The following is a 17,066-nucleotide window of genomic DNA, read 5'->3' on the forward strand; positions in this document are numbered from 1 at the left end:
TCCCCTCCTTTCCTCCTCTCCTCTCCACTGCTGTCGTCTCCTCTGCTCTCCTCCCCTCTTCTCCTCTGCTCTCCACTCCACTCCTCTCCTCTGCTCTCTTCCCCTCTCCTCTGCTCCCCATCTCTCCTCTCCTACCCTCCCCTCTCCTCCTCTCCACTCCTGTCGTCTCCTCTGCTCTCCTCCCCTCCTCTCCTCTGCTCTCCACTCCTGTCCTCTCCTCTGCTCTCCTCTCCTCTCCTCTCCTCTCCTCTCCTCCCCTCTCCTCCCCTCTCCTCTCCTCTGCTCTCCTCCCCTCTCCTCCTGTCCCCTCTCCTCCCCTCCCCCTCCCCTCCCCATCTCTCCTCTCCTCCCCCCCCCCCGCCTCTCGCAATCCCTCTCCACCTCTACACACCCACATAGCTCTCACATCTGCCATTGAGAGGGTTTTATAACAACACAATCTGGGAGATTGAGATTATGCAAAGAGCGAGAGAGAGAGAGGGAGAGAGAGAGGGGAGGGGGAGGGGGGAGGGGGGGTAGGGAGAGAGAGAGAGAGAGAGAGAGAGAGAGAGAGAGAGAGAGAGGGAGAGGGAGAGGGAGAGGGAGAGAGAGACAGAGAGGGAGGAAAAAGGGGATTAAGAAAATGTGTATTGTATGCATACTGGGGATTCATCTCAATATTCCCAACTCATCTGTCAACTGAAGGGCAAAGCACGACCCCCCCCCCCCCCCCCTCCCATCCAGACCCCCCAGCACCCATCAATATATATATATATATATATATATATGTATATATATGACGTTTCGGTGCGTCCGTGTAGCTAAGCGACTCAAATGTCAGGTTGACTCAACAAACACACCACCGCCTCTGCGCGTGTTTACAACACCAGGAATGCACAACGCCTCCCCAACGCCGCCTTAGAGAGTCAGAGGAAGTCAATGAGCTGACTGGAACACACATTTACTCCCAAAAGTTGTGCCTGACGTTGAACAAAACCCCCTTTTCAACTGGCACGGCACGGCACGGCACAGCTACACACACACACACACACACACACACACACACACACACACACACACACACAGACACAGACACACAGATCTGCAGCCTCAGTCTACTCCTAATCGGCAGGTTAATCCTCTTGTTGACCTCTGCACCTGCAGTAACGCAGCTAACTCTGCACCTGCAGTAACGCAGCTAAGCTCAGCTACATCCCCAGTGTGATGCAGTGTGTGTGTGTGTGTGTGTGAGAGTGTGTCTACGTGTGTGGGTGTCGTCTGTGTGTGTGTGTGTGTGTGTGTACGTGTGTGTGTGAGAGTGTGTCTATGTGTGTGTGAGAGTGTGTCTACGTGTGAGGGTGTATGTGTGTGTATGTGTATCTACGGGGGGGGGGGGTGGTGTCCTCTCCCCCAGAGGAGAGTTCCCTGGGTGGGGTGGGGTGGCCCAGCGGGGGGGGGGGTGGTGCCCGTGGACCAGAGGAGAGTCCCCTGGGTGGGGTGGCCCAGCAGGGGGGGGGGGGGGGGGGGGGGGGTGTCCCTGGGTGGGGTGGGGGTGGCCTCTCTCCAGCCTCTCTAATTACAGACTAATGAGTCTTTAGCCTTAATCTGAACCAGCAGAGGGCCTCTCCCCCGAGGGGGGGGGGGGGGGGGGCAAGGGTTCACAAATCACTGTCTTACGTCAACCCCCCACCCTCCAGCCAACACCCAGATGACCGCAGCCATGCTGGCAGACCTGGATGTTCAGATGAGTGGGCAGGGGACAGAGAAAGAGAGAGAACGGGAGAGGGGGAGAGACAGAGAGGGAGAGAGAGAGACACACAGAGAGAGAAAGAGAGAGAGAGGGGGGGGGAAAGAGAGAGAAAGACAGAGAGAGAGAGAGGAGAGAGAGAGGGAGAGAGAGACAGAGAGATAGAGAGAGAGAGAGGGGGGGGAGAAAGAGAGAGAGACAGAGACAAAGGGAGAGAGAGAGAGAGACAGGGAGAGAGGGAGAGAGAGAGAGAGAGAGAGAGAGAGAGAGACAGAGAGAGAGAGAGAGAGAGAGAGAGAGAGAGAGAGAGAGAGAGAGAGAGGGAGCGACACTAAGACATAGTTCAGGCTGACTGATGCCCAGTCTAAAACCTAGCGGTATACGGTATCAAACAAGGACAGGGAGGAGAAAAAAACATTATTAAGCCGGTGAAGTGGAAAAAAAATCTGTGAAGAATATATAAACCCGATTCACCTCCTGAGAGGGCAGAGTCAGGGAACTAAGCTTGGCACCGGGGGAAGGGAGGGGCACAGAGGACAAGAGCTATGTTGCCAAGTGTCACGTCACTCCTGTCAAGTTAGAAACACGCCGGATGCACGACGCGTTCATCAATGAAGTAACGTCATGGGGGGGCAGCCAAGGCAACCTGAGATGACCCACGCTGCAGAACGCCCTGAGCTTGGCTGTGTGTGTGTGTGTGTTTGGGGTGGGGGAGGGGGGGGGAGAGAGAGAAGAGAGAGAGATAGAGAGAGAGAGATAGAGAGGAGATAGAGGGAAAGAGAGAGAGACAGAGAGAGAGAGAGAGAGAGAAGAGAGAGAGAGATAGAGAGGAGATAGAGGGAAAGAGAGAGAGACAGAGAGAGAGAGAGAGAGAGAGAGAGAGGGAGAGAAGAGAGAGAGAGAAGAGAGAGAGAGAGAGGAGATAGAGGGAAAGAGAGAGAGACAGAGAGAGAGAGAGAGAGAGAGAGAGAGAGGGGGAGAGAAGAGAGAGAGAGAGAGGGAGAGAGAGAGAGAGGGATCCTTTAATGAAGAGATGAAGGGAGATAGAGACTAATAGAACCACATCTTAAACTGGACGTTCACACCAGGAACTACAAAATCTGCCTGGGGTCAACATCTAGGAGTTCATGGATCAATCATTTATTGTGTTCATTTAAAGTATATCTATGATGTAATAAAACTATGACTATGAGTGTGGAATGTACTGCCAGTTTACATTAGGGATGCAACCTCAGCAAATATTTTCAAGTCAAGACTAAAAATCCATCTTTTTAATATTGCCTTTAAATGACTAAATTATTAAATGATGATTATATAATGATTAAAGCACTTTGAGCTGCAACGTTTGCAGGAAAAGTGCTATACAAATAAAGGTTATTATATTATTATTAATCACGCAATTCTATCATATCATACTTAGGTTGGCGGTTGGCCAACAAATCCGTTTCCGGCAGAAACGTTGTCCCTCTGCCACCCAGAACAGATGGGTTTGGTTTGGCTCTGCTAGCCAGTTAGCCAGCGTGGTGTTGCCATGGTGACATGGTGTTGTTGACATCTTTTAGGCCCTCATCATCATCATCATCATCATCATCATCATCATCTACTACTACTACTACTACTACTACTACTACTACTACTACTACTACTACTACTACTACTACTACTACTACTACTACTACTACTACTACTACTACTACTACTACTACTACTACTACTACTACTACTACTACTACTACTACTACTACTACTACTACTACTACTACTACTACTACTACTACTACTACTACTACTACTACTACTACTACTACTACTACTACTACTACTACTACTACTACTACTACTACTACTACTACTACTACTACTACTACTACTACTACTACTACTACTACTACTACTACTACTACTACTACTACTACTACTACTACTACTACTACTACTACTACTACTACTACTACTACTACTACTACTACTACTACTACTACTACTACTACTACTACTACTACTACTACTACTACTACTACTACTACTACTACTACTACTACTACTACTACTACTACTACTACTACTACTACTACTACTACTACTACTACTACTTACTACTACTACTACTACTACTACTACTACTACTACTACTACTACTACTACTACTACTACTACTACTACTACTACTACTACTACTACTACTACTACTACTACTACTACTACTACTACTACTACTACTACTACTACTACTACTACTACTACTACTACTACTACTACTACTACTACTACTACTACTACTACTACTACTACTACTACTACTACTACTACTACTACTACTACTACTACTACTACTACTACTACTACTACTACTACTACTACTACTACTACTACTACTACTACTACTACTACTACTACTACTACTACTACTACTACTACTACTACTACTACTACTACTACTACTACTACAACAACTACTACTACTACTACAACAACTACTACTACTACTACAACAACTACTACTACTACTACTACTACTACTACTACTACTACTACTACTACAACAACTACTACAACAACTACCCAGAGGCTGGCTGGGTCCTAGCACCAAAACATCACATCCTGTATCGGCGCCATCTCTCTTCCTACAGGTGTGCCCGTGTTGACCCAATGCCATGGAGCGTTAATGTGTTTGCTAAAGGTGTGTGTGGGAGGAGGGGGGATGTGTGGGGGGGGGGTGACGCTTTTAACTGCATCTCTTTAAGTCCACGGAGTCATAAAAGCTCAAAGTTCAAAGTTCTCCCTGTATAGAGAGTGAGAAAACTGTCCCAGTGGGCGTCAGAGAGATATGGTGTTGCGGGAGGGGGGGTGGACTAAAAACAGCACTGTTGGTTGGACCCCCCCCCCCCCATCCCTGTCCCCTGGCGTGAGGACGAGGGCAGGTCCTCGATGTGACCGACCAGCGCAGGGGGTGGGGGCCATGAAGACAACACACACCGCTCTCTAAGGATTTAAGTCAACAAGGGGAGGAAAAAAAAACCTACCTACCGCCTACCTACCCCCTTACCTGTAGTGCACGTGCGTGAGCGTGGGGCTTACCTGTAGTGCACGTGCGTGACGGTGGGCGGCCTGTAGCCAAAGATCCATGTCTGGATGTCCATGGGCCTGGCTCTGGGGTAGGCGATGGTCACGTCTACCACCCACTGCAGACCTCTGGGTTTACTACCTGCATGAGGGGGGAGGGTGGGGGGGTGGGAGAGGGAGGGGGGGGAGAGGTTGTGTTAGGAAGGCAGGAGGGAGAGACATTATTATGGCAATGAGGGCAGAGAGGATGATATGTGGTGGTGGGGGGAGGGGGGGCAGAACAGATGGAAGAGAGAGAGTGAGAGGGACAGATGACAGTAGTAAGGGAAGTGTGTGTGTGTCTGTCATAGTGGGCTGTGTGTGTGTGTGTGTGTGTGTGTGTGTGTCCGAGTGGGCTGTGTGTCCTCAGGACTCAGAGGGGGGGAGGGGGATAAAGCTGCCAGGAGAGATGTGCCTGGTTAACACACACACACACACACACACACACACACACACACACACACACACAGACAGCAGCAGCAGGTGACTCACGGAGGATGAACCTCCTGACTTACGACCTCTGACCGGTGACATAAGGCAGTGACGGGGTCCAAACACACATGTGGTCGTCGTGCGCCTGTGTGCGTGTGTGTGTGTGTGTGTGTTTATGGACGTGTGTGTGTGTGTGTGTGTGTGGCTGGGTTTCCGTTAACCGGCAATTCCCGGTCTTTGTCCGGTAAAATTTCTTGAAGTCCGACAAATGGAAAAGTCGTCGGACATATTGTCCGGTGAAAATAATTCCCTTTGAATACAATTCGCTAAAGTTCACATTCTGATTCCTTCTATTTTAAAAAAGACGAATATATAGGCTATGTATTTCTTTTATTATGATATGATTTGACACCGGCATGATGATGACTCCTAATGTGTAGGCCGGCCTATGCGAAACAGCGCACAGGTGCCACATGGGATTGATGCCAGATGGGATTACAGCTTAACCAGTCTATTACCGCTTAAACACAGTAGCCCATTCGGCGGTAACCCATGCCTATCTGGCAACCCTGCCAACCCGTCCACCATAGTAATACGCAAACGTAGAACGAAGAAGTGAAGTTCCAGGCGGACTGCCAAGACGGCCTGTACAATGATGTCAGAGTGACACATGTAGGTGACCGGTCCGTTCAGGCGTTTAAAAATGCCCGAGCACGCTACATCCAGCATCTAGTAGATGCACTACACGAGCGATTCCCCGAAGATTCCCTAGATGTACTGAACAGCTTCGACATCCTTCTGAACCCCTCCCAATACCCACAGACGCAGGATGGTAAGTAGAAGCTAGCCTGTTTAATTAAGTTGTTTGCAAAATGCATAGTATAATTCTTAGGCCTATCCTTTTTGAATAACCTAAAATGCTTGTCTAAATTGCGAAATGTAGACTATGGCCGCCGCCCATCATAGGCTAATAATAATTATCATCATCATAATAACAATAATAATTATTAGGCTATAATAACAACAATGATGAAAACAACAGGATAACATTTAAACCTTCCTACTTTTCAGTTAATCTGGCTGTTGATGTCATTTTGTCATAAAAAAAAAATAGGCCATCACTGATTCATTATCACTCATTCCGTCCCCTCAGCGCTTGAAGAATATGCTAAACCGGCCATCCAGACCATCATTGGTCATTTTGGCCAAGAAATGACCAGCGATGATGACTCAGCACCAGCCACAGCCCCGGTCATCGATGCCACAAACGTGCAACGAGATGCCATCGGTGTCATGACAGCGCTTCGTGGTTATGGGGGCTTGCGTTTCTCAACAGCCTGCGAAGTCCTCATCCGAGACTTCAGCGAAATTTACCCAGAGTGGGCCACACTGGCCAAGATAGCCTGCTTGATTCCCGTCTCCAGTGTGCCTGCAGAGAGAGGATTCTCTCTGCAGAACCGAATTAAAACTGCAGACCGAAGTCGCCTTGGGGAGGGCAAGGTCACACGGCTAATGCGCATTGCAAGTTGCGGAGAGACACTTTGCAGCTTTGATTTAAAGCCTATTTATTTTCAAAGAGTTTTATTCTATTTTATTTTATCTGATAAAAGGCATATGAACGGAAATTAGGCTAGCCGTGTCACGCCAGAAGCCTACATGCTTGCTACTGTTCAATAAAATGTTATACATCTAGACATTGTGGTATTTCTTTATATACGTATCCCAGACTGCCTATCAATTGTTTCTCAATAAACAGTTATGTTCTTCCCATTGTCATACTCCCGAGCTAAACGAAATGCCTTCCAACCAGCGAGACTTATAGAAATGACGTTGTTTTATTGATTTTAAAAAAAGGGTAAAACTGGAAAGAGAAAATAGAAAACTCACATTAATCCCAAACAATTTAACAAACTTCAGTTAACGTAATGTGGAGTCCGTTCATTGATCGATGCTGTCTGTTCAGTTCCCAGTGAGGCGCCCGTTCAGCGCTGGACCCGTTCAGCGCTGGATTTGACGCATGGCATAGCGCGCATGCGTCAAATCATGTTATATTATTATATAGCTCGCATCTAATCGTATCGGATGAGAAATAGACATTAAATGGCATATATAGGCCGCTACACAACAGTAATCACCGCGACAAACAGCTATATTAGATTTTGAAGAAAAAAAATATGATTTTGAAAAAAAAATGTTTTATTATATTTTAATATGATGACCGGAATATATCACGTTTGTCCGGTAAATCGAATTCTTCCCGGACACGATGTCCGACGGCAAATTTTTCTAACGGAAACCCTGGTGTGTGGGGGGGTTATTTTCACTTTTCACTTTTCCCAACGTGATGCCTTGGCCTCAGAGCCAATCACAGCCATCGCTGCTCCCTGCCGCAGCGTGACCGACCACACAGGAAATGACGCTCGTTCAAACGCCGCATCAACAGTTTACCACGCCGAGCCATAAAACCATCGTAAAAAAGGAAGGACTCATAAGAACAAAGTTCCTTTTAGTTGCCAATGAGGCCACTCTCTCTCGACCAATCACGAGGAAGGGTTCCCGTCCCGGCGACACGGAGGGTTGATAAGACCTGTAGACTGATTAACGGAGAAGCACATCAGGAAAGAATTTGTCCTGTGCACCACCGAACAACATCGTCAAATAACCTGGCGAATGAGTCATCGTCCCGCATACTTTCCCTCCTTCAAACCCCATTAGGAGATTTGTCTGAATGCCCTTATCAGGCTCTTTAACGGCTGTTTATCTGATTTTATCTTATCTGTGTGGGGGGGGGGGGGTACAGTACGCGACCAGTGAGAGACTGCGTTTTGTCGTGGCTCTCTGGGTTTACAGCGTCTGTGCCGGGTGTCGTCTTCACCGCGGGTGACATTGTCATGTCCGACACACAGAGACACTCCTCACCGTTTACATCAAATCCTATTTTTCCCCCCCATTGTCTCGCTGTGAGTCAGCAAGCCCTGGGCTACCTCTGCCCAGAGAGAGGGAGAGACAGACAGACAGAGAGAGAGAGAAAGAGAGAGAGAGAAAGAGACAGACAGAGAGAGAGAGCAAGAGAGAGAGAAAGAGACAGACAGACAGAGAGAGAGCAAGAGCGAAAGAGAAAGAGAACGAGAAAGAGACAGACAGACAGACAGACAGAGAGAGAGAGACAGAGAGAGAGAGCAAGAGAGAGAGAAAGAGACAGAGAGAGAGAGCGAGAAAGAGACAGACAGACAGAGAGACAGACAGAGAGAGTGAGAGAGACAGACAGACAGAGAGAGACAGATAGAGAGAGAGAGAGAGAGACAGACAGACACACAGACAGAGAGAGAGAGACAGACAGAGACAGACAGAGACAGAGAGAGAGAGAGAGAGAGAGAGAGACAGAGAGAGAGACAGACAGACACACAGACAGACAGACAGAGAGAGAGAGACAGACAGAGACAGACAGAGAGAGACAGAGAGAGAGAGAGAGAGAGACAGAGAGAGAGACAGACAGACAGAGAGACAGACAGAGAGAGAGACAGACAGACAGACAGACAGAGAGAGAGAGAGAGAGACAGAGAGAGCACTGTTGCCTTTGGAAGACAGTGGGAGGGCCCCAAAAAAAAAGAAGAAAAAAAAAGAAGAAAAAACCCGTCTCATTTTCTGTGCCTCTTAATTGCAGAGACATCCCCCTCCTCCGTCAGTGTATTTAGGGCTGGTCTCCAGACACAATAATCCTCTACCACTCATCGCCGCCGGGTTTCCAGGGACCTGGATGCAATTTCGGGGTCCTCCGTGTGTGCCTGTCTGACTCCCTCTGAACGCTGAATTTGAATGAATTTGTTATTTAGCAGACGCTTTTAATCCAAAACGACGTACAATTGCGAATTACAGGGACACCCTTTCCCCCTGGAGTAACAGAGGGCTGATTGCCTTACTCAAGGGCACACTAGTGGTGGTGTTCCCCAGGTGGGACTTGAACTCACAACCTTCCCGGTCACCAGTAAGATAAAACTCAAAAAAAAACGTCAAGAAACTGTGACAAACTGCAACATGCCATCACAGCAGCTGATAAGAAGGTGTGAGACGGTATTCTGTCGGGGGGGGGGGGGGGGGGGGGGGGGGGGGGGGCTGTACCCCCGTGTCTGGCTGGGGGGGCTGCAGGATTAGAGAAGGGGGGGGGGGGGGGGGGGTCAGGGGAGGTGGCAGGTCAAGCCCTCTCTCATCCCCACCAGGTGACCCTAGGGAGGCCTAGAGGCTGCTGGGAGGCTTGGCTGAGACAGGCCAGGGAGTGTGTGGAGAGCAGGCCCATGACTTGTATGGGTGTAGTGTCGTCGAGAGGACTTTGTATGAACAGCCATTGACTGCATTTCTCGCAGCTGCCCGCCTGCCTGCCTGCCTGCCCACCCGCCTGCCTGCGTATGTGTCTCTTTACCTGACGGTGGGAGGGGCTCAGCCTCCCCAGCCCCCCCAGGCTGTGTGTGTGTGTGTGTGTGTGTGTGTCTGTGTCTCTTTACCTGACAGTGGGGGGGGCCCAGCCTCCCCAGCCCCCCCCCCCAGGCTGCCGTTCTCCTGCTGCGGCCCCAGGGCCCTGAGGATGACCTGCGTGGCCCCCAGGCGGGGCAGGGTGACGTGGGTGAGGGCCGGGAGGGCGTTCTTCTTGGCGAACGACTGGCTGGTTTCCCGCCGCTTGCGCAGGAAGCCGCCCTCGGGGAACAGCACGATCCACTTCCTGTCGCGGCTGTGGTAGTACCTGTCCAGGTGGTCCTTCAGGTACACCAGCTGCTTGTCCCGGTGGGCTTTACCCTGGGGGAGGGGGGAGAGAGAGAGAGAGAGAGAGAGAGAGAGAGAGAGAGAGAGAAGAGAGAGAGACAGAGAAAGAGAGAGAGTGTGTGTGTGTGTGGGCACAGGAAAAAAAAGGGGTGGCATGATGTCACCGTCAGCTCAACCAGCAGGATGCAGTGTGTGTGTGCGTGTGTGTGTGCGTGCGTGTGTGTGTGTGTGTGTGTCAGTGTGGTGCTAAACCACAAAGCTACGTTGATATTAACGGGCAGTGAGGTTGATAGTAGCCACCATGGTAACATTAGGGGGCAGTGAGGTTGATATTAGCCATGGTAACATTAGGGGGCAGTGAGGTTGATATTAGCCATGGTAACATTAGGGGTCAGTGAGGTTGCCATGGTAACATTAGGGGGCATTAGCAGTGAGAGTACCGCAAGGACAGGACAGCGCTTGGATTGATTTAGCAGTTTGCAGGCATGGTTAAAGGCACTTTAAATGCATCAACACACAGACGCCGGATTGACGTACGATGCGTTGTGTGTGTGTGTGTGTGTGTGTGTGTGCACGAGATAGAGATCCCGTTTGATATACTACGTCCCTTTATGCACCAATCTGTGTCTGGTATGTGTTTTGGTCGGGTTGACACAAGGGGTCAATGTTCAAATTGTGTGAGAGCCATACCAGACACAGAGAGGTAGGGCCAGATGTTTTGGCACGTGCGCGGGCGTTTACAGCTATTTGTGGGGAAGAGAGGAGGACGCAAGAATGCGAGGAGAGGACAGTGGGAAAAGAACAGGGGGGAGATTTGAGCAGGGCTCCCCAGCGTTAACTGAATCAGCTCTCTTCTCCTGTGTCTCTCTGGACTCTCTCCCCTGTCACACAGACAGAACTCTGCTGTGTTTCTGTGTGTGTCCCAGCTGGACCCACTCAGCGCAGGGGTCAACCCAGGCCGGGCCCAGGCTACTGGACCACAACAACAACCGCTCTACTGTCCTCTCTGAACACACCACCACCCCTGCTGGAGGAAACAGCGGCCCTCTCACTGATACCATGTACGGCTGGGGAGCGCTGGGGAAATGAGTCACTGCATCTACGTGTGTGTGTGTGTGTGCGCGCGTGTGTGCGTGATGAAATCGCTCTTAACCAGGGGCAACAATTAGCCGTATCCATTCATAGTTGCTACTACTACTACTACTGCATTTCAGTGTCTAGTACTTATACTCTGCAATGACAATAAAGTTGAATCTAATCTAGTCTAGTCTAGTCTAGTTGCAACCATCCCAGAAGAAGAAAAAACTAAAAACACATTGCAGTAGCAATGTAGCCTATTAGTAGTAGTATTCCCCTTTTAAAAGGGGCTAAAAAAGCATTTGTGGAAGAGTGGAACTCTTACCTGTCTGATGAAGAAGTCTCCGTGGATGAGAGACACCAGGCCAAAGTTGGTGTACTTGAACACGTGGTCCATCAACCACATCATCTTCCGCACTACCTATAAAAGGGGGACAGGCGCACGGGACTGTTGTCAGTTCACGTCAGTTCACACACACATCATTAGACGCCGGCATTACCTCCTGCACCACAGCCGCCCTCCTGCGCTCTTCCCCACCCCCACACACATCTACATCCACACACTCTCTCTCTGTAGCTGGAGCTGAGAAGCTTTGGCGTTTGGGCCTTTCTGCCACTGCTGTCAGCACAGAGAGGATGAATGGGTCTGAGGATGCAGGTGTGGTGGGTCTGAGGATGCAGATGTGGTGGGTCATCAGTCCACACATCAGGTCAGCAATGTTGGTACAGAGACCAGAGACCGATATCTATCTCTCTCTCAATTTCCGTCTCTCTCTCTCTCTCTCTCCATCTCTCTCTGAAAGACCACCAATTACCACCACCACCACCACCACCACCACCACCACCACGATCCTTGACTAGCAGCAGGTAACTAAATATCTGTCCTCTTTCCGATCCGAATGTCCCATGCTGCCAAATGTCGTTTTTAATCGGCGTCAATAGTATTCGACCGCTACCAGTCACGCTTCGCTCACTCAGGAACCAAACGTGCTCCACCTTCATACCAACATAAGGGTTCCATCATGTATCACGTTCTAATGCTTTGGTCCTCATGTCGGGATCTGATGTAATGATCTGTGAGCCTGCTAACAATGTAATGTAGTGTTATAGTTAACTAGGTAGCAGTGTGGATTACTCACTCAATCCATTGCGTTGTTGCAGTATTTTTGGCTTGACTAGCGAGTTTGTGTTGTGATTCTCAACACACGTTGAAACGTAGTTCTGTGTTTCAAAAGAAAAAGTCAGAACAATTTGATTGGTTGGCGATATAAGGAGCGAAGCATTAGAACATGTCACAAATGTACTGGTTTAAATCCACAACCGGGTCACAACACACACACACACAACACAGACAGAGTGGAGAAGGCGCCTGTCTTTGGACATTAGCAGCCACAACAGTAGAGTCCCCCCCCCCCGCCACCCAGATTGTAATTGTATTAAGTAAACCTATTGATTGGCCTTTGAACCAGTGCCAGGTGCTGTGGTGATGTAGGGGCCTGATTGTGTTCCCAGCTGGGCCGGGGCCAGGGAGGGAGAGAGGGAGAACACGATCACACCCAATCACTCCAGGTTTAAACGGACAGGAGGTTGTGGGGGATCGGACATCCGACCCGCTGGCAACCGTGCCATCAGTATCTCTGCTCAGAGGAGGTGGTGGTGGTGTCACAATCAATGCGAGCGCGGTTCTGTGTGTGTTTGTTTTTTGCTTTTCAATACAACCAGTGAAGCCATGGCCCAGAAACACCAACACTTCACTCAGGCCCTGTACACACTACTCCGTTTTTTTTTTTTAAACCGGGCGTTTTTCTACCCGGTTTTGCCTTCCATCCACACGCACCCGGCGTTCGCGGTTACTGAAACCGTGCTTTCTTGAGAACTCCGGCCAGGGTGAACTTTTGTAGAAACTCCGGTTTCAGCGGAGAGGTGTATACGGGAAAACCGGGGTTTTCGGCTTGAACGTCAATTGTGCGACATCTATGACGTCAGAATATATGCGCCATTAGGCATTAGGCTACTTGTAAACAAAGACAATTTAAATCCTCCATTTTAAACCTCCATTGGCTAAAATCTGTACTTTTGCCTCTACAAGTGTTAACATGTCATTTTATGAAGTTTTAATATGTTTTCAGGCGAGAAAGTAACCATATATATTCCCAAAATGTGTCCAGTTTATCAAAATAACCCGTTTATATATCTGATCTGACGTTTCTTTCCGTCTTCTGTTAACTAGCTATATTACGGCTGCGTTCGTAAATTCGCCCTGGAAATCTGATCAGCACTCATGGAATGCCTCTTGTCCAATCAAATTACGGGACGTTGAACCCAGTGTGCGCTCCGGCGCTCTCAGAGTGGATTTACGAACGCACCCTGCATTGCTTGCATACCTTTACTGACAGAAACATCGTAATATAATTACAACAAGTTGTAAACTGATTTGGGGGCCCAATATCATTTTCTAACTTGTGATGACGACTACAGTTTTTAATGTACACAGACATAATATGTTTCAAAATGTTTAGGAAGTTTGAATAATAATAATAATAATAATAATAATAATAATAATAATAATAGGACCGGAAATGGTAGCTGTTTTCCAGACTTCTGATTCGCCAAGGGGCGCAGCCAGACGCTATTGGTTATTTTTGGCGCGGTTTAAACAATGTTCGCGGTTTTGTGTGGATGGTGTTTTTTTATAACTGTGATTGTGTGGACGCGATTCTTTTTTTAGGGAAAACCCCGGTTACAAAAAAAACGGTGTAGTGTGGACAAGGCCTAAGTGAATACTTAAAAGCTTGTGTCCCCGAAATAAAGGGTGAACATTAATTTGGAATAAATGTTGACACAAAACCTCCCCTTCGACAACTCATCGTTGGAAAGAATGTCAAGCATGTTTGAGTGAGCCAATGATTAAGCTAACGTGGGGAGGGAGTTCTGCTGAAAGGAATATTTCTGGGGTGGGTGGGGAGGGGGGGGAATTTGGTGTTCTAAATGAAAGAACAAATAAGGAAATCCATATGCCCTATACACTGTCCTTTATCTTATCAACGGTTTAACTTTACTAACTGAGAAGAACTGACATTTAGGGGGGAATATGCGTGGGGCCTCAGATATCGTATCTAGGACAAACACATTCCAGATTAGTGTGGATTTGGTCTGTTTGCACAGCTAAAATGGCTAATTGGTCATCCCAGAGTTAAACCCAAGATAAAACAATAATCTAATAGGTCAAGTTCACATCTACAGTATGCGTACAGGCAGAATACCCTTGTGCACTTATCCGACATGTGAAGAGAGGGAATAAGTGTTTCACAGGGAACCACCGCAACCCACACAAACATCAGCCCACCTCCAGCAGAAAGCACAAAGTTACCACATCCTGACCATGACACAGAACAACACCCAGACAACCAGCAACACAGCGCATCAACGCAGGCAGGCAGGCAGGCATCCAGTACCTTCCTATCTGACAGGTTCAGTGTTTCCCCTAGGTTTGCTGCCTTGGGGGGGTGGCATGGACCCCCCCCCCCCAGGGGGTAAGACCCTGCCAAATACCAGCGTCATGTCCAGGGGGTGTACTAACTTGTACATTAAGCCGCCTCACGCTACGGAAACAGGAGATAGGCTCCTGCCCTATGGGCCATTAGGCTCCAGAACCATCAGTTCTCAAGGCTACTTACTTATGTGGTCTTGACTACCTGTCCACTTTCTCACCTGGTTCTTGCTCTCTCTCTCTCTCTGGTGTGCCGACAGCATCCTGCTCTCTCTCCTTCTCTCCCTCCCTATCCTCCTCTCTCCCTTTTGCTGTCAACCAAAAGGTAAACAAAACAGCCAGAGTATTTATAATCTGCTGTGGGCAATCCAGTCAGATAATGTCATTTTGACTTTACTCTCTCCACCTGAAAAAAATTTGTATGTCCAACTATAAAAAACAGACATTTCCAATGCTTCAATCAACTGTCCATGTACTCTAACTGTAAATATGCCATTATGGTATTACCATGAAGCCCAACTCTAGCAGAATAAGAAAGATAGTATATCTACTTTAAGTAAAATAATAAAGTGCCTCCAGTTATGAATGAATGAATGAATGAATGAATGAATGGTCTTTATTGTCATTGATATAGTATAGCTGGCAGCCTGGCAAGTGTGCAAGGAGACTAGCTCATCTCATCACCTCTGAGCTAGCTAGCTTGCTAGTTCTTTGACACTATTTACACTATGGAACTATAGTCAGACACTTTCTAGTCACGATAATAACGACCAATTTTAACCAACTTTCTCTGTCAGAACACTCAGCCATTATATTTGCTAACGTTTCAACTTGCTTACTTTCAATCTGTAGACATCACAGCCGTCAAAAACTCTCGCGTCACGCGCGCACACTTGCGCAAAATCTTGTATTATTCTCCAGCGCTGGCACAGCGCGAAGTGTGGAGATAGGTCTGGCTATGCGAGACTACGGCGGACTAACGTTACCAACGAGCCTATGGGCTTGCCACTCGCCAGATTCGGTATTTTAGCCTGCTTGTCAGATGTTTGGTGTCTACGTCCGTAATAATTCCTCTTTCTTGGGGGGGCGGGGGGTTCCGTTGGGAGGGCGGCCCGCCCCCCCAAGGCAATGGTAGGGGAAACACTGAGGTTGAACAAGTTGAAAGTCCAAATGTCAACAGGAGTCAAATCATTTTCATTTTTGGCATTTAGCAGACGCCTTATTCCAAAGCAACTTACAATCGATACATTTAACTAAGGAAGTGAATCATCAATCCACCAGTCGTAGCAGGAAGAGTAATCTAGCTCAGGCCAGGGACCATTGGCAGTCGTTGTGATAGAAGAAGAAAGAAAGAACTGCAAAAATAAATCTTGAACGGAAATCTCCATTGAAACACACGAGATTCCCATGTATGAGTCACGGTTCCATGATCCATTTCATCAAATGGGATTTATTCAGACACTGGACGTGGGAGACTGTTGTTGTTGTCTTACCGTGCCTTTGTCCTGTAAGCACATCATGAGGGTGCAGACGTCTCCCGTAGCCTGGTGATTGACGATGACCATGGCCTCCTCTTCACAGAACGGCCGCACGTCATCCCCCCACTCCATCACTGTTGAGGGGAGGGGAGGGGGGGGCACATGGGAGGGGGGAGGCACAGGGGACAACACACGTCATTGACTATTTGCGTTACTTATTATTATTATTGTGTTTTTATATCTTGATGCTGCGATGCTGAGGATGTTGAGGATGTTCCTCTTGTGTACATTGAGATGTAATAAAAGCTATTCTGATTGCACAGAACTACGCTCATCAGGAAATCCCTTCAGTCCCAACTCTGACCTAAATATTAACTCTCTCTCACACACTCTCTCACACACTCTCTCACACACTCTCACACACACACACACACACACACACACACACACACACACACACACACACACACACACACACACACACACACTTCAAGCAATGGTTGGATCAGAGTTGTCTTTATTCCCACACTGACAAGGCTGAAAGTCCATATTGGACAGGTATATTAGGTAGGTAGGTATATTATTTCATAATTGCATAATAGAAATGCAGTTGAATTTAATTTGCCTTATGATCTCAAAATAACTTTTTCCTTGTTAAACAAATCCACGGATTATCTCTAGAAGGTTGAGAACCACTATGTTGTGTTCTCTGTTAAACAATCTGTGAGAAATAAAGCCTAGCCTACATTGGTAGCCAAGAAAGAGAGAATGCTTCACCTAAAGAAGCATCCAATCAGAAGTGTAAACACTGGCCAGTTGGGTTTCAGAAGGAGCCTCAGCATTAAAGCTCATTAAAACAGATCTGTTGAGCTCCGTTCTCCCCTGGCTGATTTACATTGGCACCCTCTATTCAAAAGGGAGCCAAAACAGACTCCTTCATTAACCTCGCTGCCTACTGAACAACAACAGGAGCCGCGACAAAGGAGGAAACAAGCCTGGCGCTACA

The 17,066-nt window shown here is 48.1% G+C and overlaps 1 protein-coding gene across 2 annotated transcripts in view; it reads right to left on the minus strand.

Annotated features, from left to right (window-relative positions):
- lpgat1 (lysophosphatidylglycerol acyltransferase 1) overlaps positions 1–17,066 on the minus strand; it is a gene marked incomplete at both ends in the record, with an annotated part of 38,058 nt that overhangs the window by 10,943 nt on the left and 10,049 nt on the right. Inside the window, 4 exons of one of the 2 annotated variants that reach the window (XM_080541184.1) lie at positions 4,805–4,927; positions 9,765–10,048; positions 11,418–11,513; positions 16,076–16,194. In XM_080541184.1, the coding sequence (XP_080397310.1) occupies positions 4,805–4,927; positions 9,765–10,048; positions 11,418–11,513; positions 16,076–16,194 (622 nt within the window). Of the gene's footprint in view, positions 1–4,804; positions 4,932–9,759; positions 10,049–11,417; positions 11,514–16,075; positions 16,195–17,066 lie in introns of both variants that reach the window. The other variant, XM_080541183.1, reaches the window with a different exon arrangement.

This window comes from Nansenia antarctica (assembly GCF_963989245.1).
Source record: "Nansenia antarctica genome assembly, chromosome: 1".
NCBI lineage: Eukaryota > Metazoa > Chordata > Actinopteri > Argentiniformes > Microstomatidae > Nansenia > Nansenia antarctica.